This window comes from Aplidium turbinatum, chromosome 11, assembly GCF_918807975.1.
Source record: "Aplidium turbinatum chromosome 11, kaAplTurb1.1, whole genome shotgun sequence".
Lineage (NCBI taxonomy): Eukaryota > Metazoa > Chordata > Ascidiacea > Aplousobranchia > Polyclinidae > Aplidium > Aplidium turbinatum.
The window spans coordinates 25,194,050-25,220,975 of NC_137482.1; the positions used below are offsets into that span (position 1 = coordinate 25,194,050).

Sequence of the window (26,926 nt, forward strand, 5' to 3'; positions counted from 1 at the left end):
AAGAGTGTTAGCCTATATCACAGTTTTTTTATTTCAATGCAAAATTTATCTAAATGAGCAAACTAGTTGCTGTAGGCCTAAAGTAAAAAATTATCGTCAGCGCAAGCTAACTATGGTTGACTAATCTTACACGATATAACTTTTTGTAATTATTGTTAATGGTTATTATTAGAAAATGGGCGTTTTTTCAAATCGTTTCGATTCGAAAAAAATTTGAATGGCCAATCCCTTGAGAAAATTCTGCGTATGCCACTGCCAGTAGACGTTTAAAAGCCTCAAAGACGTCATAGAACCTTAGTAGCAAAATCATAGCCTTGTGTTTGTTTGTTTCATTCCTTCCTTGTAGTTGCTTTGAAGGAAACTTTTTTCCAGCTTTCCGGAGATCACCTCATTCTCCACGTGGAGATGTCACGTGAATATTACGTCATATCGTGTACAAGACAATACATGCATTTGCATGAAATGGTGACCTTCGAACTTTACGACGTCATCAATTACGGCCACGTGAGAAGCATACGGGCGTGTCCGGACGATCACGTAATTATGGCTATCCACTTAACCTCAAGTTTGTCTTCAATTTATTTTGACTAGGTCTACCATCATCGCTCAAAATGATGATATGTTTCGTCACCATTTTACGTTTGAAAATTTTTTGACATCTTTTTGGATGACCATTATAAGTTTATACGACAAAAGTCACGGATAAAAAACGAAACAAATTTATTTGTCAAATTCAGTCCATCGATATTTTGAGGTTCCTGTAACTTTTTTCAATCAAAAGGGATTAGCGTTTACGTCGGCTGCATCGCCGAGTGGTGAAAGCCTTGGAACGACGTTCGAAAGGGCGCCGCTCAAGAGCATGCGGCTGTGTCTTTGGCAGGACACTTAAAGGCATGCCTGAAGGTGGACACGAAGATTGGCGTTTTTGCCTTCCCGTCCACTTAATCTAAATCTTTAACCACCGGGTGTAAGCCTGCCTGGATACTACAAACAAACAGCGTTTATCAGATTATAAAATTGCTTCTATGGAATCTATCCCTGCACAAAATATGATTGGAATTGTACACAATCGTTAATATGCTAGAAATAGGAACTCAACTTAACCTTATTCGGACTAACGGGTGGATGGGTTCCGTCCATAGCTAAAACTTTCATCGATTACTTAAAAGTTACTGGCTCAAATTAGCTGAAGTTTTATGACTTTTCCTAAAAATTATTCATCTTTGTTTTAGTAATAAAATGACATTTTTATGTGGTATATTTTTTTAGTTATCAGCAGTTTTTGACACCCTACTCCTAAAATTGCCAGGTCATCTGAAAAACTTTATCATCTTGTACAAGCAAGTTAGCAAACATTTGTATTGTTTTGTGCTTTCCAAGATTTACTGCGTGACCTACATGACTACTGACAATTTCGGATTACATGCATGACTGGACCGTGTGCCTTTTACGAAGATATTAACGACTTCAGGAGATTATGACGGAGACATCAGAAAAATTTAAAAAAATGACTACTTTTAGCAAAAAGCAATAGCAAATAACTGGTAGAGTATGTGTGTCCACTTAAAATTTTAACCAGTTTGTCAATAATTTTGCTTTAACTTTGCGAAAAAAGCAACCTCGTAACGTTTTTATATCAAAAGTTATTAGCAAATGAAAGTGTGGATGGAATAAGTCCACACGTCAGGCCATTACCTCACAAAAATAGCTTGGTCCGAATAGGGTTAAGTCCTTATATGTTATTACACCTATGTCGCTGCATTGTAAAAGAAAAGTCAGAGAAATGTACTTTAAACAACACTTTTTTAGCCATGCGATTTGTTTTTCCAATGGCACATCAAAACAACTTTTAATTGGTCTAGTAGTGGTAACACCCAGCCTCAACAAGGTAGGCCTACACCCAGATGTTGAAGAATCTAGAAATTAAAATGTTACATTGATACAGTAGTGGAGTAGCCTACAGTTTTTGGAAATCAAGCACACGTCGTTACCGAAAAGTGATGTAAAATTGAAGTCCTGTTGAAAATATCATCATCATCATCATCATGATGTTGAAAAGATAAGGAAGAGAATTCAAAAGGGAAAGAACAGGACATATCAGTGGCGTACAGGGGCCATTTTTGCGTGCTCCCTTTTTGGAATGCTTCAAATACATGCTTGATTTGCGCAAACTCTTTATATCATATCAGTTTATTTTGATATAAACAGCTATTGAATAAACTGCTAACCTGGTGTGTGTTTGAAACTTGCTGAAAAAGTAAACACCCAAAAAAGATGGTCACCGTACGTCACTATGATATATGAGAAAGTTTCAGTGTCCTCGGAACAGAAGATAATTTATATTTTTAAAGAAAAGAGGATAAGTCTTCTATGAAGACATATCCGAAGACATACCCGAAGAGGAAGACATATCGCAGGACTTTCTTAACAGGTCACCATTATGACGTGAACCCATTCAGATAAAATCTTTTTTTTAATATTCGTTCCGGATATTAGAGCTAGTAGGCTAATATTTATGACTTTTATTTGCGCTAAAAATGTTTTTGGTTTTAAGTACATTTTGATAGTTGCGTGGACCTGTACCTGAACATTTATAACATTTGTAATTGCACAGGTGATTACATAAAGGAACAAGTAATTATTTCGCATAATAAATTTTGATAAGACAAAACCTGACGTCAAACCAGAGCAACTGAAGCTAAAACATTATTCTCTTGTGCTCATACAAAGCCGGCCCTGAGAATGTTCTCGTGGTTAGTTCTAACAGGCTTTAGTGAACCACGATGGGAGGTTAAGGACGAGCAGCTTAGATGATTGTAATTTTTAGTAATTTACTATCTTGATGCACGTCCTGCTCTATGCTCCCGGAATTCGATGATGACGTGATTTTATGATGTATCTTCCAGGTATTTGCTGTATTCATCAACCGGTTGGGCTCACACCTCGTCGGGCTCTGTCAAAGTGGAGGTGGCACAGAGATCGCGGTGTGGAATGTCGAGACTGGTTTGCATCAACACATCGCCAAGCAAACGACCCACTCCAATCAAGGTAGCCGTAGCGTCATCATGTTGTGGAAAGCAACCTATCGAATTTTGGTACGGTACGGTCAAATGCGTTTGAAAAAGATTTTTCCTTAAATAAGGCGACTAAAAATTCCATGTATACAAAATGTCTTTCTTAAAAAATCTTTGACTTTGAATAGAAATACACCACTTCTACGAAATCACCATCTTTAAAGCATTTAATCTCATATATTTGTGACTCTTTTCTAATCAATTGTTGGACCATCCAGGCGGCTGTGTCGACTTGCAATATTGCATCACTGTTAACGATGCAGAATGTTTCCTGCGTGTACACAACTTGGCAGCTCGTATTGATGAGCGAACAATGAGCAGAACTCAGATCAAGAAGAGCGCTCTTGGAATAGGCGAGTTCTACCCGGTTGCCTGCGGTAGCAGGTGAATGGGACATGGCGGAAAATATTAGTTGGTTATGCTCTAATATCACAATAGGTTTTGTAACGATGTTCACACACTGTTGGTCAACTCAACTTCTCCTTGCTGCTCAAGAAAGAAGACCATCGGTAACAAGTAAAGTGTTTGGTATACCAGACACATCAGAAGGAACGCTATCAACATCAACACAAATGCATAAAATAGAAAGTATAGATGTGTTTTATTTTTCAAATTATTGGTATATTCTAAAATCTTTTATAAATTTGGAAGTTGCGTGACGTTTTAGCTGCCGTTGTTTCGTTTGTTGTTTGTTGATACGTAATCGAACAACAAAATCTCATACTAAGAAAATTGTGGCTTTCAACATCTCTCACAATTGTTTATTTTCTCTTTGAAAACGTGGGTTTGAATTTTCTTCTATTTATTGAATCAGAAGATAAAATGTTAATTGTCTTCACTTGGAGTACTTGGAATGACTTTCATACAAACAAAAAGACGAAACTAAAACAGCAACATCTTGTAGCTTGGCTCGTAAAATCAAACACCGCGTAAGGACACAGGTTGATGATGCGTCATGTTGGTAGTAGGCTACGTCACTGACAATATTGAACTTTCAGGTATGTTGTGGCACGTGGTATGGAAAATGGACCAATCACAGTGTGGAACGTCACTCGTGGGCGGTGCAAAGGAGAAGCAGTAAGCATAGAAAGAGCTCTCCATGAGGACAACGATGCGGTTATTGTCAAGGATGTCATGGTTGTTATATTATCAGACAGAGGATCTGGGAGAGCATCGCAGCCGGTAGGATTCCTTGTATTCATTTTAATAATTTATCGTCGTTTTTATATTTATGAATTACAGTATTGAACTTAATAAATTGTATTTCCAACTTTTCTTGCACTTAGTCACATGCAGAAGTCTGGTTAGGGTTATCTTTTAGCAGCATGATCGTTGCTTACTTCACAATGTAGATACAAACGATCTGTTTAGCTTGAATCTGCGGGAGTACGTGTTCGATGTGGTAATAGCGGCTCGCACTTGCTTTCGGAACACAGTTTCCTTGTCATGTGCAATTACGAAGGACAGGCAATGACGATGCTACACATGAATAGAGAACTGTGCTCCAAAAGCTATGACAAACCGTTATTACCACAGCGAACCCCCAGCATCCGACTAAAACAGATAGTTCTATTTACACTTGTTAAACAAAACCATTGGTCTTGCATGATTAAAATTCAATAATTATCACCATGACATACAAGTTATGTATCATGATTCATGAATCATAATATACTACTTATCGCTTTACTACTTGATGTTTCAATATAACGCTCCGTTTGTACCACCAGATCTTCACCACCATATTGATTTACGATTTGCAAACCAAAAAGTACACGAAAAAGCTCCACCCAGTTGAAGTGACGGTCTGTCCCCACCACGAATACAGAATCATCTCCAATGATCGGTTGTTGGGGGTTTCCCACAACAGACGCCATTTCACTATTTGGAGCCTTCATGACGGGCAGGTTTGTCAAATAATTTACCACTGTAAGTCTGTAACTTTTTAACACTGCAAACACACATAGCGTGCGGCACCAAGTTAAAATCAAAAAATACGCTGGGGGCTAGTCGGGGAATAGTCATGTTTTAGGCGAAGAAAAATTAAAAGGAAAACAAAATGGGTGGCACACCGCCGAGAAACTAGCTTAATACCATATTAAAGACTGGACAATGTTTGACTACAAACTGTAAATAAAAATGTCTCACAACAGAAACATTTGGCGTTTTATTGTTTCCAAACCTGATCACGATGAAATCGGTTGCACAACTCGTGGTTGACCATGATCATTTGTTACTTTTTACTAAAGCAATAGTTCATTAAATGTGATCCCTTCTACCACTGCTGTATTTTTCATTATGGTTTGTTTTTTCTTGTAACTTAAATCGATTTGCTTATGACGAAGGCCGTTTACTTGTCGACTACCAATCACAATTGCTAAACCGCCATGGGGAGAGGGGTTTACAGTAAGCTACATAGCGCGAAGAATAAAATCGAGAAATAAAGATGGCAAAGCATTGAAAGCTATTTGCCGAAAAGGAATTTTGGCGCCAAACACCGTAAAAAGTTTCGCAAATTAATAAAATTTTGCTTCAGATCAAGGTCTGGAAAGAACTTTTGATTCCAAGCCATTTAGAAGCACTACAAATCTTACTGAACTCAACCACTGTGCTGCTCAATAGCATATAGGCAGAGATGGGCAAGGTCACCGGTTTAAATGATCTTGGAGGTCAAGATCAGATCACCAAAACAACGTGACCTTGAAAATTAATTTTAATGCAACGTTTAAGACTTGAAAATTATGTTATGCAACTTGAAACAACAGTTAAACAACAGTTATGCAACTTGAAAATTAATATAAATCACTTTTTATGTACTTGAAAAAATGAAATTTTTGATCAATAACGTGGAAAAAAACAAGTTTTGCAAGGTAGGCAATTTAACGTATTCTTCTGTGCCAAAGCAATCATGCGTGACTTATGTGACTTTTAGCGCCGTATTGTGAATATGGTTAAGAAAGGTAGGACAATTTCCTTTATGAACGCAATTAATTGCAGTCATTATGATCATTTTCTCACTCAGTTCAGTTACAGAAGAAAAAATAACAATGGCAAGGGGTGGAAATCGACAATTCGGCAACCTGCAATTTGTGTTTAGAGACCGAAAGCTTGTTTAAACAAGCATACTGCTAGGTACTAGGAAAAGAAGCTGCAACAGAATCATGTTACTGATGCGTGACACATGCCAAGGTATTACCATACATGTGTCAATAACACAACAAGACTTCCCTGCCACAATTGGTGTTCATTTATATTAGAATGGCTATGAGTCTATTGTTTACCGCGGATAAGGTGGGACAGACACAGTGGCGTAGCCAAGGGGGGGGGGAGGGTTGGGGGTTACAACCCCCCTTGGCAGGCTTGTGACGTCACAATATTGAGATTAATGCTTTCAGTCTATAAAAAATTGCCTAATTTTATACAAAACTGCATTAAAAGAGCGAGTTTTGTCCATACCAAACATTCAAACATCTCAGCCAGGAATTAGCAACAAGAAAACATAAAAATTTAGCTTTATTTCCGAAAAATGCCGAAGAAAACATGATCTTATCCTTTTGCTATGCCACCGGACAGCACCATTTTACAGAAATATTCATACCCACATTTTTGTTGAAAATGCTCTCAGAATGCACCAAATTCAAAGTAATTTTTCAAAATTTTCTGGGGGAGGCCCCCCAGACGCCCCGCCGCTGGATCGTCAAAACCCCCTCCTTTCAAAATTCCTGGCTACGCTACTGGACAGACATACAAACAACCGAAAAGAATATAATTCCATATTGGGACTTTTACTGTAGCCTACAGAAGGTAAACTTATAGAGGCACGTTCAAAGCAGAAGAACGTTCGTTCAGAGTATAAAGAACATGATCTAAGGAAAGAAAGTTTTTGACAAAATGGTCAGTAAATGGAAAAAGTAAAACAGGACAATGCAGCAGGATATGGAAGGACTGTCAAAATGCGTTGTTTGAAATCTATAAAATTGCAAGAAAATGACTCTCAAATCGAGCGTAACGAAAAGTGGGTATGACTAGCCTACAAGCGACTCCACGTGAGTTAAATTCGGAAAGAGAAAGATTACAAATTGAATCAGTGAAAAACATACAAGTCGAATTCCAACAATCCATTATACGCTAATTAGTTGTTGCAGTTCGCGTATTTGTAATATGTAAGTTGCTGCAAGAGATGAGGCATTTTGACCTGTAGGCACTTTTACATAGAACAATTTTCCCAATGAACCAGCAGACTGCAGCATTCTAGCACTCAGCCAGAGAGCTGATTCTTGCTTTGGACTTTGTTTGATAATTGAAGAAAACAAAAGAGTAATGACAGGACTGTGAATGGAATCCACACCATCGAAATGACTATTTCCTAACCCTAACCCTCGAGGCCACGCTGGCGACTGGGAGACGTTCATTTAATTTACTTTCTAATGTGCGTGAGCAGTGTTTTTTTTAAGGTGTTTTGGGTGACCGAAACGGCCCCCCAAATTTCTCCAGCGGTTTCCCAAAATTTGGACTTGCAACTACAGTGCCTTGTCAGTTGTCACAATCATTCATTTTATGTTGCGTTGATTGTATGTAGTTTAAATGCCTAGGTTTGTACCGCATCTTTAGAGATGATTGTTTGTCCTAAAGTAACCTTTGAAATCAGAAATAACGTAATAATTGCTTTTCTTGCGAAACCTAGATTCGAGGTAATTCTATTCCTTCTGGACTCTTCTCTGACTTAAACTGAATATTATGAAGCTTATGATGTCATAAACGTATTTACTCAACCTGACGTTTAGTTTTAACAATTGTTTGTGGCGTAACTTAACCGAAGCTCAGGGTTACCAGATTGGCCTTTTTAAGGCCAAATTTCTCGAATTTGGCTTTTTTCAAAGCCGTTTGGCCTTAGAAATTATACGTTTGGCCTTTTTCTAGATTTGGCCTTAAATTTGGCCTTTTTTTAATTTAATCTTTAAAATGCATAATAATCAATATTTCTCATATATCGTAACTTTACCAGATGAAAACCGTATTCACCATTGTTCAATACATGTTCTATACTTGTTAAATACTTGTAATGTGACGCCGAGTCAGACTGCGCTCCCCTCTAAGCCAGCCAGTGGTGCCAGATGTCACCACTGTAGCGGATTAAAACTTATCTGCTACAGTCCTCTTATTATATACATATACTTGCTACTTTCAGAATTATTTTTGCTATAATTTATTAAAATCCGCTATAAGTCATAAGATATCGATAAATATGAATGTTATAGACATTATTTTGGAATTATAATGTTAACGCTCAAAAGTAGGTGGCCTACACAGAAATGTAACGACTATCGTGTTCACTTTTCAGTTCAATTTATTTTTGTTTTGTTGGCAAAAAAGAAAAAAACAAAAATATACAAAAACACAATAAACACAAATAATTCGCACAACAAGGATGGCAGCGAAAGACCAAAAGGTCACTAAAGTCAGCTGCATTTTCGATCGATCGGTAGTCCAACATAACCGCTGGCTTGCCAGCAGAGCATGCTTTCAGAAATTCAGTTGTTGAGCAATACAAGTGATTCGTGGTTGTGCAATTGAGTGCGTTTCAAATTACCATTATTGTGATGTTATAAATAAATTTGTGATGAGCAAATATATTATTGATCATAGACTTGTTACAAAAGAATCTTTTTTTAATAATTACTGTAATAATGTTCACTTAAATGATACATACATCATTCATTCATTTATTTTTAGTCATTAACGCGTCCGGGACGAAAAAGATACTAACTAAGTATAGTAACTACAATAGTCGATATAGGCCTACCAGGACGTTAATGAACGGGAAATGGTGGCAAAACCTTGGAAGGTTTAAAACGTGCCTGAATAGTAAATCATGTAGTATAGCCTAGCCTGTATGTCTGTAGTTAGCACGGCCAAAAAAACCAAAAAACAAACAGAAGCACACATGTAGCAATAAATGATAGCTTAATGAAAAGTGTTGTGGTTTGCATTTGCCAGTTTCAATATTAATGTGGATGAGCAGTCATCATAATAAAAATAGGATGGAGAAAGAAAACCAGGCATAAAAGAAACCCATCCTTAAGCAAAAGCCCGTTTCGATGCGGCCCAGGAGAGCAAAGTGTTGAGCTCTTCCCATGGTCAGACTGCACATCACGCAGTAGCCTACGACGATTGAGGAATTTAGACGACATGAACATAAATTATTCAATTATGACGATATGAATTTAGCTTTATTTACTGACAACATTTTAATATTGATTGCCTTCATATTTGACCTTCTTATGAAAAGTGTTCAGGTCTGTTCGACACTACAGTAAGACTCTTTCCTGTTGGACCATTCCTTTCATACCTTGCTAAGGTATTGCCTTTGTAGCGGACGTCGAGTGGTCTAAACATCCTCCCATACCTAGCTGTAGCTGCTACAGCAACATCCCGGGTACTAGCGTGTAGTGGGGATAATCTTGAGAACAATACCTTGCTTTTTTTGCGAGTAAGAGTTTATTACAAAGAAATGAATGAACTTCCACGTCGGAACGTTGTAGCCAAATAATGCCTTGAATTCAAATAGAACGAGCTAAACTAATTCAGAACACGAAAAACTACACTACAACCATAATTAAACTAACACCGTGACTTTCGAAAAAGGCATCCGTGACAAACTGACTGAGAAAATAAGGCACCACACAACTAGCCGACAGAAACCATACTGGAAACTCACAAACTGACTGTGTTTATTTAACGCTGAACGAATGATTTAAAGGGGCTTATTGCTTCAAGCAATGCAGCATGCAGGGCCGTCGCCAGACCGCAGAGCAAGGGGGTTCAACTGTTTTTAGGGAGGGCCGAACAATTTTAAATGGGCAAAATCATTATAATTGTGGCTGTTGCTCGAGAATGTTGGGATTTTGCCAGGGGGCAAATTTTTTTTCAGGGGGGCGAGGTCCCCCTGGCCCCCGGCTGGCTACGGGCCTGGCAGCATGTGTCAAATGCGTAACACCTACAACAACGTAAAACTACATATGTAAAATCAAACCCTAATAAGTGGTGAAAATTCCGAGGAAACGCCCTAATTTTCAGCCAGCGTTTCAAATTCCTACCAAGCACAAATTTCACAACGGCAATTAGACTGTCTAAAGCAAACATGAAACAAGACCGCAGGCGCTAGGCCTACACCTCCTAAGAAAATTTTCCATGGATTTTTCTTGTATTATTTTGGCATTAAGACCTTTTCACAGTCTGACAACCCTGATTAAAATGCTTATTTTATCTTGTTTAAGTTTGGCTTATTTTTGGCCTTTTTTCTACCTATTTGGCCTCAATTTGGCCTTTTTTCTTGTTGAGTTTGGCCTTTTTTTCAAATTTCAGTCTGGCAACCCTGCCGAAGCTTCTCGTAGGTGGGAGAATATTTTTGGCATTGTGCAAGGCGGCATATTTTGAGTGTAAAAGAGAGGAAGGACAGAAATTAAGAAATACGTTGAAGTGCTGACAGTTGCTATCAAGTTTTAGTGCGTTATTTGCAAGTGCTATTGTAGATTGCATCGCCCTTTTTGCCAGTTCTCTGAAGATGTTGATCAGCGATCTCAGAAGTAGAACTAGGCTATTCAGTCGTTAATTGATTGCTGTGCGTTGATTTTTCTTCCATTAAATTAGTTCACGTTCTTTCAACGTCTCTTTCCTGGTAAAAGAAAAGGAAGACGTGGTGACAGTCGCTATCTTGAGCATTTTTGAAATAGAAAGATTGTTTTTGCAATAAAATTTAGAATAGGCTATTTCTTAAATACTCTTTCTATTTTTTAGCTTAAAAATTTTAAGTTTTTGTGAGTTATTTCAGGTGAAAATGTCGCAGCGTAAACGCTTATCCTCTGATAAACCTAACAATCGAAGTATAAAGCAGTTCTTTTCTGGTAAACCGAAAACACGTACTGCTGCTCTAACCCCCGAAACCGCATCTGCCAACAGCACCACAAGTTCTGATTGTGTTTTACTGAATGACCGCAATTCTGCTGAAAATGTTCAAGAGCAGTCGACTCTTGCTGATGCATCGTCGACGACTGCTCCAGCTGCACCATCCAACAAGATATTTCAATCGTGGATTAAACTGAAAGGTTTTGATGATGCTCTACGAATGAACGTGTTCACCCTCCATGCTGACGGAGGCATAATCTGTTTGCTTTGCTCTAAGCATCCAGTAGCTATCACTGGCCGAGGCAAGTTTGCTGATGTTTACACCAGCGTACCAGCCAGACCTCAGCGCCCCTCTCGTCTGGATATGCATCTGAGCTCGGAGCAACACCAGCAAGCAGTTAAACTGGAACAGAACCAACGTGTCTCGCTATTTCACACACAGTATAAAGATCGTGTATTAAATAAACCAAAACTGTGGCTGAGAGAGTACACCTAATTTACTGGGTACTGAAAGAGGAAGTAACAAATCGAAAAGTTGCTTCCTTGCAAACACTGCTTGACCGCATTGGTCACAATGACCGGCTTCGTGACCTGCGACATACCAGTTCAACAGCAGTGACGGAGTTTATTTTGCTCATCTCCGACCATCTGACTGATCGCATCGTTGCTGATGTCAAGCAAAGCCTATGCTGGGCTACCATGGTCGACGAGACAACCGATATTGCTACTTTGCAGCAATATATTACATTTGTTCAGTACGTCAATAAAAAGGGACGCCAGGCAACTGTATTTTTGGATATCCGTCGGATAGACGCTCGCGGGGCAACTGCTGCCAACCTATTCCAACTCTGGAAAGAGGTCGCTGCTGACTACAGTCTTGATGTGGGTAAACATGTCGCTATTGCATGCGATGGAGCTGCTGCAATGATAGGCCGCCGAAATTCCCTCTCACAGAAATTGACTGCACAAAATCCGATTACCTACACAGTGCACTGCCATGCGCATCGCTTAGCCTTGGCATGTACAGACACGGTAAAGGAGCTACAACACATCCAGGATTGCGAACGTGGCTTAGTCCAAACGTGGAAGTACTTTTCAATTTTGCCGCTCAAGACCGCAAAACTACAAGAAATGCAAACTATTGATGTTGATTCGTCTGCGCGAAAATTAGTTAAAGCCTGCCGTACTCGCTGGCTATCTCATGGTCAGGCTGTAATCGCAATGAAAGCAGAACTGCCTGCTGTACACGCTACGCTCCAATATTTTGCTACCGAGAAGAAAGATTGCACAGCAGTTGGTATTCTTCATTTAATTTGCTCCAAACGCTTCCTTTTCGCCCTTTACTTGCTGAATGCTGCTTTGGTCCATCTCAACAAGTTATCATTGTTGTTTCAAAAAGGTAGTTTTCACTTTTCTCACATGCAGTCGGCACTTTCAATATGCAAAAAAGAGATTAGGAGCATTGCCAATTCAGATCAGGTTTTAAACAGCATAAAACTTGACTGGGAGAAGATTTCAAAAATTTTACCAAGATCTCAAAATACACTTCTTGAAGATGATTTTAAACTGCTGCGATTGACCACAGAAACATACTGTGAGGCACTGCTCTGTAATCTCAAAGAACGTTTCCCTGAGCCTGAGGTACTCTCTGCTTTTCGAATCTTTGATGCTAATGAGATTCCTCTTGATACCCCTCAGCGCCAGCTTTATGGGAATGATGATCTCTCGCTGCTTATCAGAAGATTTGACATTGTTCCTGCTGAACAAACCTTGAAAGTACTAAATGACTATCAAACGTTGAAAGATAGAATGACAATGCCAGAATTTGAGTTCTGCCAAGATCCCGGTGATGTCTGCAGCAAAATTGCTCGAGACAACGTATTCCAGCAAATGTTTCCAGAGCTGCATCGACTTTGCTGCATTGCATTGTCAATTCCTCTAGCAACCGCCTGGCCAGAGCGAGGATTTTCGACTCTATGTCGTGTTAAAACCAAGCAACGAAATAGGCTACTAGATATCACCCTGAATGCTCTAATCAACATTTCGATGAACGGTCCGGAGCAGCTCACTGACGAGGATGCACAAAAGATAGCTGAGAAGTGGCAAAAAACAAAGGACCGACAAACAGTGACAGTGCGAGCATTGAAGGCGTTGGAATCTGCAAACAACGAAGAAATAGAAGCTGGCGGATGGGAATGGGATTGCGAATCTGTTTTGTTGCATGAGATAGAACCTGAAAAATTTGTTCTGTGATTGTGCACTGCCAGTAGCCTAATAAATAATTCGTTTAAGCAAATATGGCTATTTTTTGGTATTTAAATGAAACACTTGCGGTCTCTTAAAACTACTTAGCGGTCACCCAAACCAAACCTTAAAAAAAAACACTGTGCGTGAGTCGCATTACTGCAATCAGCTGATTTCAATCTTACCTTATTGGTTAATAAACCTCATCTGCTGCAGCGACCTGCAGATTGCAATAATTAAGGTTAGGCTACAGCCACAAAGGTTATAAAATGCTAGTTAATGTTTTGAATCCTTTATTGCTATTGTGTACTTTCAATTTCTAGTTCTTAGTTTTCGATGTTTAAAAAACTTTTGCTCATTCCCGGCAATTACCAACACCGGTACAATGTATGACTTGCTTGCAATATCACAATTCCAATGCTTGAAACAAACTTGCTTCATGCTGAAAACCTTCTTTTAACAGATCGTATCAACCATTGCTCCTGACTTCAGCAAATGTCTTCTTGTGAATAAGGTTGGAAACAAGGAAATGAAGTGGAAATCGATTAGAAGGAAGCCAAATGTGAGTATTGACGTAACTACTGGAATGTTCTAGGACAGGGGTGCTCAAAGTTTGCAGCCCCGGATCGCATTTCGTTATACTGTATGAAGGGTGACCAATTACCAAGAATATTTTTGGTTACTGTATATCTACTTCTAACAAAGGATATATGATTATTCCGTAACACAATGGTTACGAACGAAAAGTCAAGCACAATGGCTTCTCTCCGTTCTTGTCGGCGTTGCACGCTACAACACATACTTTTATGCCGTATTGTATTAGGCTGCAAGTTTTGAAATTTATGCTGCTTCAGCTACAAAAATTCAGATAATCCTTAAAATCTGTCCACAACAACTAAGTTTTCCTCATCATATGATATAAGTTAGGACGCCCAGACGGGAGCCGCAGATGTTGTAGGTTTTGTGTCCACTAGCCTACTTTAGACTAATGAAACATTACAAGCTTTACGATAAGCAACTTGTCACAAGTAGTGACTTCGCAATGCTGCTCCGACAACCTGAACTTGTTACACATCAAAAGAAAATATTTACACAAACACTTTTATTGCGACATCATCATCAAAAAGTTCGGCTTAAACCTCACTAGCGGGGGTGGCCGATTATTTCCTTACAACGATTGTCTTCTCTCCTATTCTCCATCTCATTTTGTCAGTCGCGTCTTCTTCCTTCAGTTTATGCATTCGTGTAGTATATAAATTTTTCCAAGAAATACTTGACACAGTGTTGGAGTGTCAATTGGTGAACACGTTTAACGAAATTGACACACACATGGTGGGATAAATTTGTAATATTTTTAAAATCGATGTTTGACGCCGTTTTGGGGTTGCAATATTTGTTCATTTCAGCTTGGTTTTAATGGTTGGCAAGCGTTTATGAACAAACAATTTCAAATCAATTGTTTTTTTCATTACAATCACAATATTTGTGTTACGCAAAGTCATTTTCATAGAATTACAATATATCTGCTGAATGTTGTGAGTCTGCGACGAGCTATTGATTGGTGTATGTTTTGATTGGGTGAAACGTGCAACATTTCATAGCCACTCCTTGTGACAAATCGCTCATCGTAAAGCTTTTAATGTTTCACTAGTCAAAATCAAGTCTAGTAGACACAAAAACTAAGAAGTCAAAAAGAAAAGAAATGAAAACTTTCTCTTCGAAAATCACTGTTTAGGCTGAAAAGAAACGGGCAACTACGTCCTCTTTAAAGGAAGCGTCTACTATCTGTGTACCGGAAGAGGAAAGAAACAAATTGATCGATCAAATCTTACTCAGCGGTGACGAACAAACTTTACTCTCTTCGTTTTATGGCCACCACGTGGCCGTGTTTGATATAGAAAGCGGACAACACAGTCACACATTAACCAATCAACACTCAATGATGTTGCTGCATCAAGTAAGTGGCAGACAAATTTTTAAAAAGATTTTACGTGAGATTGAGAACAAGGTTGCATCAATACTATTATACAATCCTATTTGGTGTTCACTGAAGAGCGACATGACTAGCAGCTTGTGGCTTCTTGTTGCATAATGCAACTAGCATTCCAGGATCTCTCTTGCTCTAAGTTGACAGATCACTTTCTCCGGATATCGCGTCACCAAAAACTCGATTTGTCATCAACATATTGTCGTCATTAGCAGTGGGCTACCACGAAAGTTAAAACTTAACCACGTTTTCAGTTTGAACCAGGGGCGTTGGCCTTACTTTCTATGCTGGGAGGAAGTAGAGTATGTTTCTCCAAACATCGATAGTGCAGATGGGCAACACCGCTCGATATCTAAAGAAAAGTCATTTGCTCAAACTATTAGGTGATATGTTTACTTCACATTCTGTTTACTTGATTTGATTCGAGTTATATTTTATCAGGCAAAAATTACCCATAGCGGTTGTCACCTAGTGCATACGAACTACGATGAAGATTTCAAGATCTCGTACATAACTGTGTGGGACCTCACACGAGGCAAGGTTGCCAGACGGCTAAAGAATGAACCTCTTGTCTATGCGCTGGATGTTTCTCGAGATGCTTCTACAGTGATTTTTGTAACTGAAGACAACTTCTTGAAAATATGGAAGCCATTCAAGTAAATACAGGAAATGCAATAATCAAATAGAAGTTTGTAATCATTGCAATTGACAGATCTATAAGGCTATTATTTCAATATAATTTTTCATATTATTTCATATATAATTTCAATATAGGCTATTATTTCATAGTGTACCAAATTTTAATTATTGGGCTTTTAGTCCCGGTCTGACCTGAGTTAATGGCCAATTGCTTGTATGGTTGTTTTGGGTGGTCGTGGCTACTCGAGCGCTACGCACACACTCTTAAACAAAGTCAAAACGTGCAGCTTCAGGAGAACCAGTTTCAACAGCCTGGCTCTGTTTAGCGAGGTCCGCATTATAGAATGCCTGTCGTCAGTTACTGCCCTCTTACGTTAAAAAGATTACGTTGGAGATTTTTACGTATGCCTATTAGCTCCAGTAATTGCTAAGAATATGCCTAGCTTCCAGCTTGGGTCGACCTCTACACCAGGTTAGGGCGTCTGTATGGAGGTGGGTGGGTGAATAAGCAGAAATCAGCTCCTTGGACAATCCAATTTTCGGCTATATGTCCATTGTCTACTGCTGTCCAGCAAGGTCGAAACGTGCAGTTTCAAAGAAACGTGATGCAACGGGCGGCCGGGTGCTTTGTTTAGCAAGGCCCGCCTTACAGGATACCTGTCATCGGGCACTGTTTTCTATAACCATACAGTAAAACACAAGTTCAAAACAGTTCCAATTGGGAACTTTTATGTGTGCCCATTAGCAGGAAAACCCTATCTACAGCCCTCACTGCAAATGTCGGCCCGCACACAGCACTGCATCGCAAAAATCTGGAAAAAAAAAACGTTTTAGCCAGTTCTAATGTAGCCATACTACCGCAAAACAGAGATAAGGTGAATAATTTTCTAGCATTTTAAATGTGAACAATTTCGTACATCTACATCTCTACGTACATCTCTGAATTAACATGCATGTTTAAGATTTTAGGCTGCTCAAACAATTAAGTTGTAGAAGAAAAAACTTAAATTTACCAAATAATTTATTGTTGTGTAACACTGTCAGGTCATCTAGGCCAGGGGTGTCCAACCGATGACCCGCGGGAAGGCTCTGAGTGGCCCGAGCGGTATTTTCAAAATGACTTATGTTATCAACTTATCGCCTACGTAATTTATGGCAACCTTACATTCCGAGAAATTGGCACTTATTGTTTGCTTTCTTTGTCTATTACTTTATAGTCTCTAGTGTATGGTGCAGGGGTGCACAACTGTTGAGTTAATTTTATTGCACCACAATGCACATTGCACATGGTTATGCATCACATTTTTCACATTCTTACGTCCGCATCCTTTGCACACAATCCTACTCGTGCTTCAAGAGTCAGTCAGTAATATTTCTTGCTTCATTGCGGTACATCTGATATCAGAGACTCACGCAAAACACAGTTAGTAAGGAAATATCTTCTGCACTCCCGCGGGTTGCGACTCCCCCCACCCTTGCACCACCATCTTCTACAGCTATGCTGAGTGCAATTGATATTATAGCACCAACATAACACAAATGGTATCAAATGTTTTAAAACAACACCATGATAAATATTTTTTTACGTGTTTAGGCTACAACGCTCTGACCTTCTGATATTCAACAAGTGCAGTTTTAGTTATGTGAGGTAGTTTCTTTTACTACACAGTCCCCAGTTACTATTTGGCAAATAAACTGTGTTTGTTCTTCTGATTTTGTCCGCTGCTTAGTATATTCCTGTATGAGGGCTACGCGCCTCTCTGCTGTATCGTTCGAAACACGAAGTTTTCCAACAGTTTTCTGAGCCTCAAGGAACGATGGCAGACTGGGATATAAATTACATTTTCTTCTAGAAATGAAGTTGAAATACTCAAAGTATCAAAAAAATTCTTTGTGTTTTTTCTTGTGGCGAAGTCAGGGATTTCTTTCGTTCGAATGTCTTGGTCGGACAAGCTGACTTGCTTTGTTGGATGTTCTCCTTGTTCAACCAATGCTTGGACCACCTTTCTCTTGTTGTCTATGGAAATGAAGACATCACGTAATGAAAATCCAATAGCTTCAGAGGTATCAAACGTATTGTTTAAGTTTCTTGAAGAAGCGAGTGATGTTGGGTCTCCAGATGCCAACACTTCCTTAACTAGTTGGAGATCATTCTTTGGAGCTGAAATTCCAAGACGAGCAAACCAGCTTTTAATGTAAAACTTCTCTGTAAATGTACAAAGGTCTCTAAGATTCTTGAGCTCACGATTAGTGAAGCTAAATCCACTGTTTCGGATTACGAATATTTTCATCGCGCCAATGAGACAAGACATTAATCTTGCTCGGTACATGGCTCCAGGCTTCATAGATCTTATCTCTTCAGGTGAAGATTCTTCTAAAAACAAAATCGTGATTGTAAGTTCTTTGTAATCATCTCTGAGATGTTTGATATCTAGCTGCTCCATCGCATAGGATAGAATCATCTGTTGAGATTGATTATCCAATTCAGTCATTATAACTTCGTCCTGGATCCCAGGAATGTAGTCATGATGCTTAACCTTACGCCAGAACTGCTTAAATCTTTTAAATAGCTGTATTTCTCAAGATGATGCAGCGCCAAAATGACGAAAACACTTCCTCAAGTATAATTTTCATGAATATGGTGGTGGCATGATACTAGGCCAGATACAGAACATTCTGGCCAAACTTCGCTTTGAGAAGTACAGAAACTCCTTTTAGTCGCCCAGTGTTAACTGCTGTTGTGTCAAAGCTAAAGACGGTGACCTTAATGTTTTCCATGATACTCCACTCACCGGTCTGGATAAAGGCATCAAACATGGTTTGTCCTGTTCCAAATAAAAGTTCAGCTACTGCTGGAATAATTCCAAGCCACCAGAAGAAACAACATTCCCATCTCCTCTCCATCCTAATGAATAGTTAGCGGTTTTCCAAAACTTTGAAACTCTGCTTTCAGGTCCCTTGACCTATATTCGCGATACTTTCTGCGATATTGTTGAAGAGAAGAGCTGTTGAGAGCAAATGCCGAAAGATTCTGACTTGTTGCAGTTAACACAGATGCTACGGTGTAAACTGCTCTTACCTGTATGCCTTCTCCTGCCAGGTTCCCGTTGAGCAACCAAAACGTCGATGTCCTCTTGACTGTCAATCATTTGAAGAGCATTGTCATGAGAAGCATCGAACAAACTTGGATATTCTGCAGTGAAGACCTTTTCATTCCTTTTCTGAGGCTCAGTCTTTCTACTCTTATTCTTTTTAAGGTTCTTCCATGCTGTGATGAGATCTTTCAACTTCTTAATTGCCCTTCTTTCTTCCCGTACTGTAATCCTTGCTGCGCTCCAGAATGCAAAAATGTCCTTGATTGTATGCTTGGCTGCCTCCCGCTTTGTTTTCTTCATGATCCTTTTCTGGTGAAAGTACATGAGGAGAGCATCATGCACAGATGGCCATTTTGAGCCAGTGTATTCATTCTTCACTGACCCAACCAAAGTAGATCTCAGACTGTTTTCTTCTACTGTAGACTGCCATTAACCCTGAAGTTTTTTTTTAGTTATTGCAATAACATGAATTTACTTAGTCATTATATAATTTGAATCTTTACGTAAACTTTTTTGAGCTGTTATGTCAATAAATTATACCTTAGTAATAAGACAATTATTGTAAAATAAAATTCTTTGAGAAATCAATTGGCGTAAAAGAAAACCTCTACTTCACAATACCTAACAATGGCAGCTAAAGTAGACTACTTCGCAATCGTCACCAAACTAGCATACCGTCAAAGATAAATTCTACATCTAAATGTCCCAGAACCAGCAAACGAATATGTGAAACTTTGGCTAGTGTTGTAATAAGTCAAATTTAAACATACACCAACGGCTTAGGGAAAAGGTGTAGGATCAAAAGAAGCGGTAGAGCAACATCTTTGATTCTGAAGCCCATTATGACGGCATTTATATCACTATCGACGTGGCTGTGGCATTAAAAGTGAGACTTATGTGAAGCTGCTTTGCGGAAAAACGTGAAGGTCATTGAGCATACCTTAATTGTTGTTTAAAACAAAAAAATATTTTCCAGAAAGTGTTTTTATATCAATTGGAACTATTTTAGAGGGTGCCCACTTAAAAACCCAAAAGTTGGCAAGTAAGGACCATTCTAGTGCACCTGTTATGTATTTCCATAACTAGCCTTTAACTTCTGTATTGTAACTTTTAACTTGTTACCAGACGAGGAGGACATCGAAAGATCCCGGGTTATGAGGGATTGCGCATGCGCGAAAAGTCCAACAATTGCCAGGGCACCACCATCTATTTGACCAGAAACGAACAACGAGCCATCTTATTCTCTCACGACATATCTTTGTGGGACATCGAAGGAGAAAGTGTGCTTGCCCGCTTCACACCTGACGTGCCGGTGCGATTCATTTGTTGCTTAGCAATAGTCTTACGTTTGCTAACTACAACTATTAATTTTACAGATAGCCAAGTATAGAATACTATTAGAGGTGGGTATCCGCTACTTCAAAAGTAGCGCACTACCCTCTACCGATACTCGGGTTGAAGTAGCGCTCGCTACCGCTACTTCTCCGGCTACTTTAAACTTTTGCCTAACTTAAACTGACACAAGATGTACTTTATGACGTCAAAATAACCTTGAAAACGAAAGATATCTTTCGTTTAAACTGTCATTTCAACGTCGTTGTAGAAAACACGTTCTAAGTGAAACTTATTGTTACGCATCTTTCAACAACACGAACATTTCAAAATGCGAGTCCATTCCGCTTTTACTTCAGCGCGTCTTTACCAACGGAGAAAAATTTCTCCACTGCAGCACTGGAAGGAATGGAATGTCGTATTTAATAAAGCAACGTTATAAATTAGTACTAGGAAAGCTCAAGAACTTGCTTCTGTCTGAAAAATAAGGCTCCACAATTGACCTTACTTTTCGTACGACGTTTCATGCGATGGTACCAACACACTAAAAATTTCATCCTTGGACTCGTGACTGGCGTTGGTGTCACTCTTGTCGGTATCAACGTGGCTTGATGTTTCCCGCAATAGTCGGATGATTTCTGTTTTGATTTTTTCACGCATTGTTTCCATAAAAAATCTCGAAAAACGAGTCACTTTTTTCACTTTAAATTGGAAAGTGGCGAGTAGCTGGAGTGCGACTAAAAGGAATGTAGCGCCTCACCGCAACATTGAAAACAGTAGTGCCGCTACTCCAACAAAAATGTATCACCGCCACCATAAAAGTAGTGGCTCTACAAAAGTATCGCACTACCACCTCTAGATGTTATTAAACGTTAAATTTGAATAATCAAGCCGGACTGTTACGAATTCATAAACAGACATAACTCAGCAACAACACTACATATAATATTATAAAAACAAAAGCGAATGTTTTCGGCTAGTCATACAGCCCTTTTCAAGTCTATAAGAAAAATAGATATTAAAAGAAATGCTAAAGAATCATATAGTATTCGTTCATACAGTACTTGACCCGTTGTGCTGTGTAATTTTCAGTTATCATTTTGTGTGAGCGAGGCAGTTTCTCAAATGCTTAGATTTGACCATATTTTTTGCTGTAATACTATAATAAACATTTTACAAGAGACTAAATAATCCGATGTTCCATTGGTCCCACTGTATCCATAGTGTAATACTGTAATACTATACTAAACTGTAATACTATATTTTGCTGTAATACTATACTAAACATTTTACAAGAGACTAAATAATCCGATATTCCATTGGTCCCACTGTATCCATAGGTTCCACATCTCCCCTATGCAGAAAATTCATTTTTGGGAGAATAGTAATCTATAGTTCAACAATGTTCAAAACTAAAAGAGAAGCTAAACTTTTTGAAAAAACTTTGAAAACTATCATCTTATTTACGTAGACAAGTTTTTACAGTAAACAGCTGAGAAAACTATTTCAACTTCTTGGCCGCCGAATTTGGCACGAGGATTTCCAATTTTTTGTGTGGATTACTTATTCAAGTAGTTTTAGAAGACCGAAAAAAAGTGTTATTTTTATAATAATAATGATAATGTTAGTTTTTATATAGCGCTGTATCCATCGCAGAATGCGTTGCTCCTCAGCGCTTTACAAAGCAGACAGTGTCAATGCAGCCGTATAGAGGCGCAACTGAGTACATTATTACCCGAATCCACTCCATTACTCAGTGCCAAGCAGAAATTAGATTCAGTACCATTTTTAAAAAGTCTTTAGTATGACCCGACAAGGTATCGAACCCATGCCTACCGATTCAGAGGTGGGCGCACTAACCACTAAGCCACTATCTGGATTTTTTTAAAACCGAATGTCCGTTTTGGCCCACCTTGTCATTAATTGAACGTTAATATTTATAACATTAAAATAGAGAACCAGCAGCAGCTTTAAAATCGCAATATGTTGTTACGGAACAGTCACTGAAAGTTGAACTTAACCGCCAAGTAGACGTTTTATTATACAATTTGTATATTACTTAATCTTGTATCAATCGGGCCAATCACAGACTTGTAAGAGTTTGAACTTTTATATCCTTAAATACCTTCACAATGCACGACATTACACGCCAGGCAAGAATCCAGTTTGGTCTTAAAATCAAATTCAAATATAAAGCAGTCTACGCCCTACAACTCAAAGCTTTCCCTTTGAATTGTATCTAGAAAGTATTTTAAATAAACATGTATAACCACCTTTTGAAGAACATTTTTTAGGCCTAATAAATATCCACAGATATAAAATTGTGAGCACAGTCTTCGGTGCCTTAAAACTTTCTGTTGCAGTTTCAGTGTTGCACTGTGGCCATGAACGGAGACCTCATCATTGCCGGGATGGAAAACACTGCCTCTGTGGTCACGCTTCGTTTGTTGTCCCATCATTGTGACGTAACTCGTTACGGTCGAGCTGTGTTGGGAGATAAAAATGAAATGTTTGGCGAGAAAATCGAGAAAGACTCTGAAAGTTCCGGAGATGAGATAATGGATGACTGAAATGATTCGATGTCTTGCTTCGTGTGTCAACCGTTGTCCCAACAATCGAGTCAATGCAATGACAATATAAGCGTGCTATCATGGAAAAACGGCAGAAACGTTCTGCGGGGATTATCCGGCTTAAATGCAGTCTGTGTGGTGAGATTTCAAAACAATGAGGATAAAAACAAATTTTATCTTTCTCTACAAACACGATGTGCATCAAACTAACAACAATTGCAATCCTTCTGTTGCAAATCATTCTCACCTTAAACGGCCAAAATATTGACAAAACTGGTCAAGTAACATAGTATCTTGGAGTAACGATGGACCATTATTAAATTAGAATGCCCATATCTTTTTGTCCTCGGCTTTCTCAGTCTGAGGATGAAGATCCAAACTAACAGCAGTTGTTACTCAATGTCAGTAGCTAAACACCTTTTTATTCATTGAAGCAGTGTGCCTGCCTCTGCACACCTGTGTACCGATTGCGGATTCGCATTCCTACGTTTTTGTGTCATATTCTACAATGCAGTCAAGTGCCCTCACGTAGTTGACTTTTAACCTTCAAGTTTAGTTCATTAGCTTTGTGACTTTGGCATCACTGGCCACCTTTTAGGAAATATCACTTGTAGCCATTCTGACGTCACAATAAACTTAATCTGATATGAATTGATTCGGGTACCCTAAATCAGTGTTGCCAGATGTTTTTTTACGACACCAATATTGAAACAAATGGTGCAATTTCAAACGGCTTGGTGTAGAAAAAAATATCTTTACACCATCACAGATTTGATGTAGGCTAATTTGTAAAATATTTGCTACTTTGTTGTAATGAAGTAGGCTATATTTATTGTTGTGTTGCATTAATAAAACTGTTTGTCAGTAATCCTAATCCGTAATCTTGTCCGTATGCCTTGCTGACATATTACCCGGCTGCTTTGAGTCTTGCTTGTCTGCTGAGAGCTGAGGGTTTTTTCAATGCTGAACTACGTTCATCGGCAAATGGTATAAGTTATGCTACGTCGTGAGTACAAATAGAAATTATTTGACCACTTGAGAAAAAATCATTTGTGGTTGACCTCTGTGATGGAAAAAGGCTATAGAGTGGCACATTGTAAGCTTTGGCTGTGTTGTACATGTAACTGTGTCATTTTCGTTCTTTGCTATGTAATTTTTTGTTATTCCCATTACATTTCTAAAACTTCTGTATTTTTAGGAAAAAAATTAGGGAGTTGGTGTAATTGTAGGTGGAATGGAATGGTATAACTTTAGGGTTGAAATGGTGGTCACAGCGGTAAACCATAATCTCTTCGTGGGAAAATTGTAACATAAGATTCCCGGATCCGTTCGTCTGTATGCAATGACCGAAAGAAACACTCCTTTGAAAACGTCTATTCAAAATTGTATTTCTGTAAAATTAGCCACCTGGCTGTCGAAATCGGGATGCAACACCGTACACCACTAAAACTTGTCACTACGATACAAACTACTTAGATAAAGACGGAATTTTCGTCCAGCTGGCAAGCACTAAGCAAATAGTTAAATATGCCACCAACTTTCAAGCAACCATTTTACGAATGACTAGAATACATTGCTATATCTCAAACTCACGTACGCAGTTACTGTGACGTAATAGTGAAACATTGTGAAATAATTCTCAACAGATGTGATACAAGTCTTACGAACGATGGTGCAATCTTGGCTCATTTTTAGGAAAAATTCCATGACGTAATACGCTAAGATTCAGTAGACCTGAACGGTTTTTATATGACGTTTGATTTGGTAAACAATTGTCTGGAACATAGCCCACCCTAGTTATGACAGTCTAACATGGCATAACTAAAACATAATTGACGACAATTGTGAGCCAATGAATAAAAACACACGATACACAAATTGTTTGAATCACTCACGTTTAAGTTAATACGCAAATACAAAGGGCATGCAAAAAATGAACAACAATAGGAATAAAACACGACGATACATGAAATTGGTACTATAGGTACACGCTAAATGACGCTATATACAATTGTTGCGATAATAACCGACTGTTCTGGGCACAGACAAGGGTCGACCACCGCAGACAGAACCAGGCTCAAACCCTAACACTTAAGTGTTCTTTACGGGGGCGAGGCACGAAATATCCCTCAACACGTAGTCTACTTTCACTTTCCCTGTACTCTCATCATAGTTGCAGACGGCAACTTTAGCTTTACGAACCACAGGCTTCCCTTTCCTAATTTGTAGAACTACCTCATGCACCCTCCCAAGTTGATACTTCCCACGTTTACCAATGTCTTGGAGAGAACCCACCACTACAAGTTGACCAGGCTCCAAATTCTCAGCCATTTTTAGCCATTTTTTCCGGCTCTGAAGCCCTGGCAAGTAAAAATCGATCCATTTACTCCAAAACTGCTGAGAAAGTGACAAATTGAACCGATAATCCCTTAATTGGTCACGATCATGTGGTTTCCCAACAGCACAGTATGGGTCTAAGTATGGGGTCAAAAGTGAGGCAGGGGTGATGACAGTAAAATCCCTAGGGTCGTCAATCAAAAGTACCAAAGGGCGTTTGTTTACGATCCGAAAGGCACTGCCTGTGTACGTAAGCAGTTCAATAAAACTGGGCTTACGTATTGAAGAGTCCAAAATGTGAAAAAAGTACTTGGTCATATCGGCCACGAAACCAATTCTACCAAGCCGAAATCTAGCAAAGACATCTACCAGAGGTTTAACAAGTCAGGACCCGAAAACATTAAATCATTAACACAAGTTCCTCGAAATTCAGACTTGCCATCGTAAACAATGCGCTTTTTTAATTGTGACGTCACAAAGTATGGTAAATACCACTCAAAACCCTTTACATTTCCTACTTCACCAGCACGCTCAATATAGCCATTAGATTTAAGATCATTCATGGTGTCAGTAAGGAAATCACGAAGTTCAGGTTGCTTTAAAGCCTTTAAGCAGCAGCTCTATCTGACGCTAACACAAAATTGTTAGGTAGGCCTAAATCAATATCTTCCTTCAACGGTACAGGTATCTCAAATCGACCATCTTTCAACTCAATATTCGGTTCAACAATTTCTCTAGCCAAAATGTCATTGCGAGACAATTCACAGGTTTCATTTTGCAAGGCCAAATCCTGAATGACTTTATTCAGGTCTGCTATTTCCATATCACGAGACTCAATTTTACGCTGAAAGCCAGAGATGACATCCGACTCTGAAGACGTCTGCACTCTGCACACATTAGCAACGCTTTCATCTAAGGGTGACTTACCACCACAAGCCAACCAACCGAGAGGAGTGAGTAAAGCATGCGGTTCACTTCGATTTTCACCAACACGTTCTTCTTTAGCCCACATCAAATAAGCGTTGTCGTTACCAATCAGTACAGCTACAGTACTACAATCATTCAAATGAAACATATTCACGTCATGAAAATGACGAAAACCACTTAAATCCTGCTTGTGCGGTAAAGTTTTAACATCGTCAGCCCAAGCTGGGTTAACCACCGAAGTTATATCACAAAACAGTTCATCCGTCTCTAACGACTGGATGTTGAGTTTAACAAGTTTAGCACAAGTAGGTTTCTGTCCAGCCAGAGTATCCATTTTAAACGACGCTTTATCATACGGTTGAAGGCCAAGTTTGCACACCAAATCACTCGAAACAAAAGTCAACTGCGAACCAGGATCATGATGACAATACACCAACTTCGATTTGCCAGTCATTGGATTCAAAACACGAGCAGCAGTAACGCGGTTAAAGGTTGCTTTAACATTTCCAATCTTAATTTTACGCACAGGAACTCTGGCACCAGCATCATCTTTGCCGACCGAATCCAGAGAATCACGTGACGTCACATAAAAATCATGCAGAAGAAAATAGTGTTTCCTATCGTTGTTAGGCCCACATTGACGACAGTTGTTTGCATGATTACAGTCCCTAACCCTATGCTGGCGCAAACAATTCAAGCATTTTCCAGCTTTCACAATAACATCTCTCCGATCTTTAGGTGTCAAGCGCAAAAATTCTTTACAATTAGACAAAAAATGATATTCAACTTGACCCCGTGACGAACAATAAATACATG

The 26,926-nt window shown here is 39.0% G+C and overlaps 2 protein-coding genes across 2 annotated transcripts in view; both read left to right on the forward strand.

Moving 5' to 3' along the window:
- Positions 1 to 24,107, forward strand: part of LOC145779939 (uncharacterized) — a 32,851-nt gene extending 8,744 nt beyond the window's left edge. The window contains exons 5-14 of the mRNA XM_082591627.1: positions 373 to 537; positions 2,907 to 3,048; positions 3,293 to 3,458; positions 4,073 to 4,256; positions 4,805 to 4,981; positions 13,687 to 13,785; positions 14,959 to 15,180; positions 15,652 to 15,866; positions 20,070 to 20,256; positions 22,640 to 24,107. Coding sequence (XP_082447753.1) covers positions 373 to 537; positions 2,907 to 3,048; positions 3,293 to 3,458; positions 4,073 to 4,256; positions 4,805 to 4,981; positions 13,687 to 13,785; positions 14,959 to 15,180; positions 15,652 to 15,866; positions 20,070 to 20,256; positions 22,640 to 22,846 — 1,764 coding nt within the window. The 3' untranslated portion in view covers positions 22,847 to 24,107. The remainder of the gene's footprint in view (positions 1 to 372; positions 538 to 2,906; positions 3,049 to 3,292; positions 3,459 to 4,072; positions 4,257 to 4,804; positions 4,982 to 13,686; positions 13,786 to 14,958; positions 15,181 to 15,651; positions 15,867 to 20,069; positions 20,257 to 22,639) is intronic.
- The window catches only part of LOC145780009 (uncharacterized), a 375,170-nt gene that overhangs the window by 86,928 nt on the left and 261,316 nt on the right, over positions 1 to 26,926 (forward strand). The window lies entirely within an intron of this gene.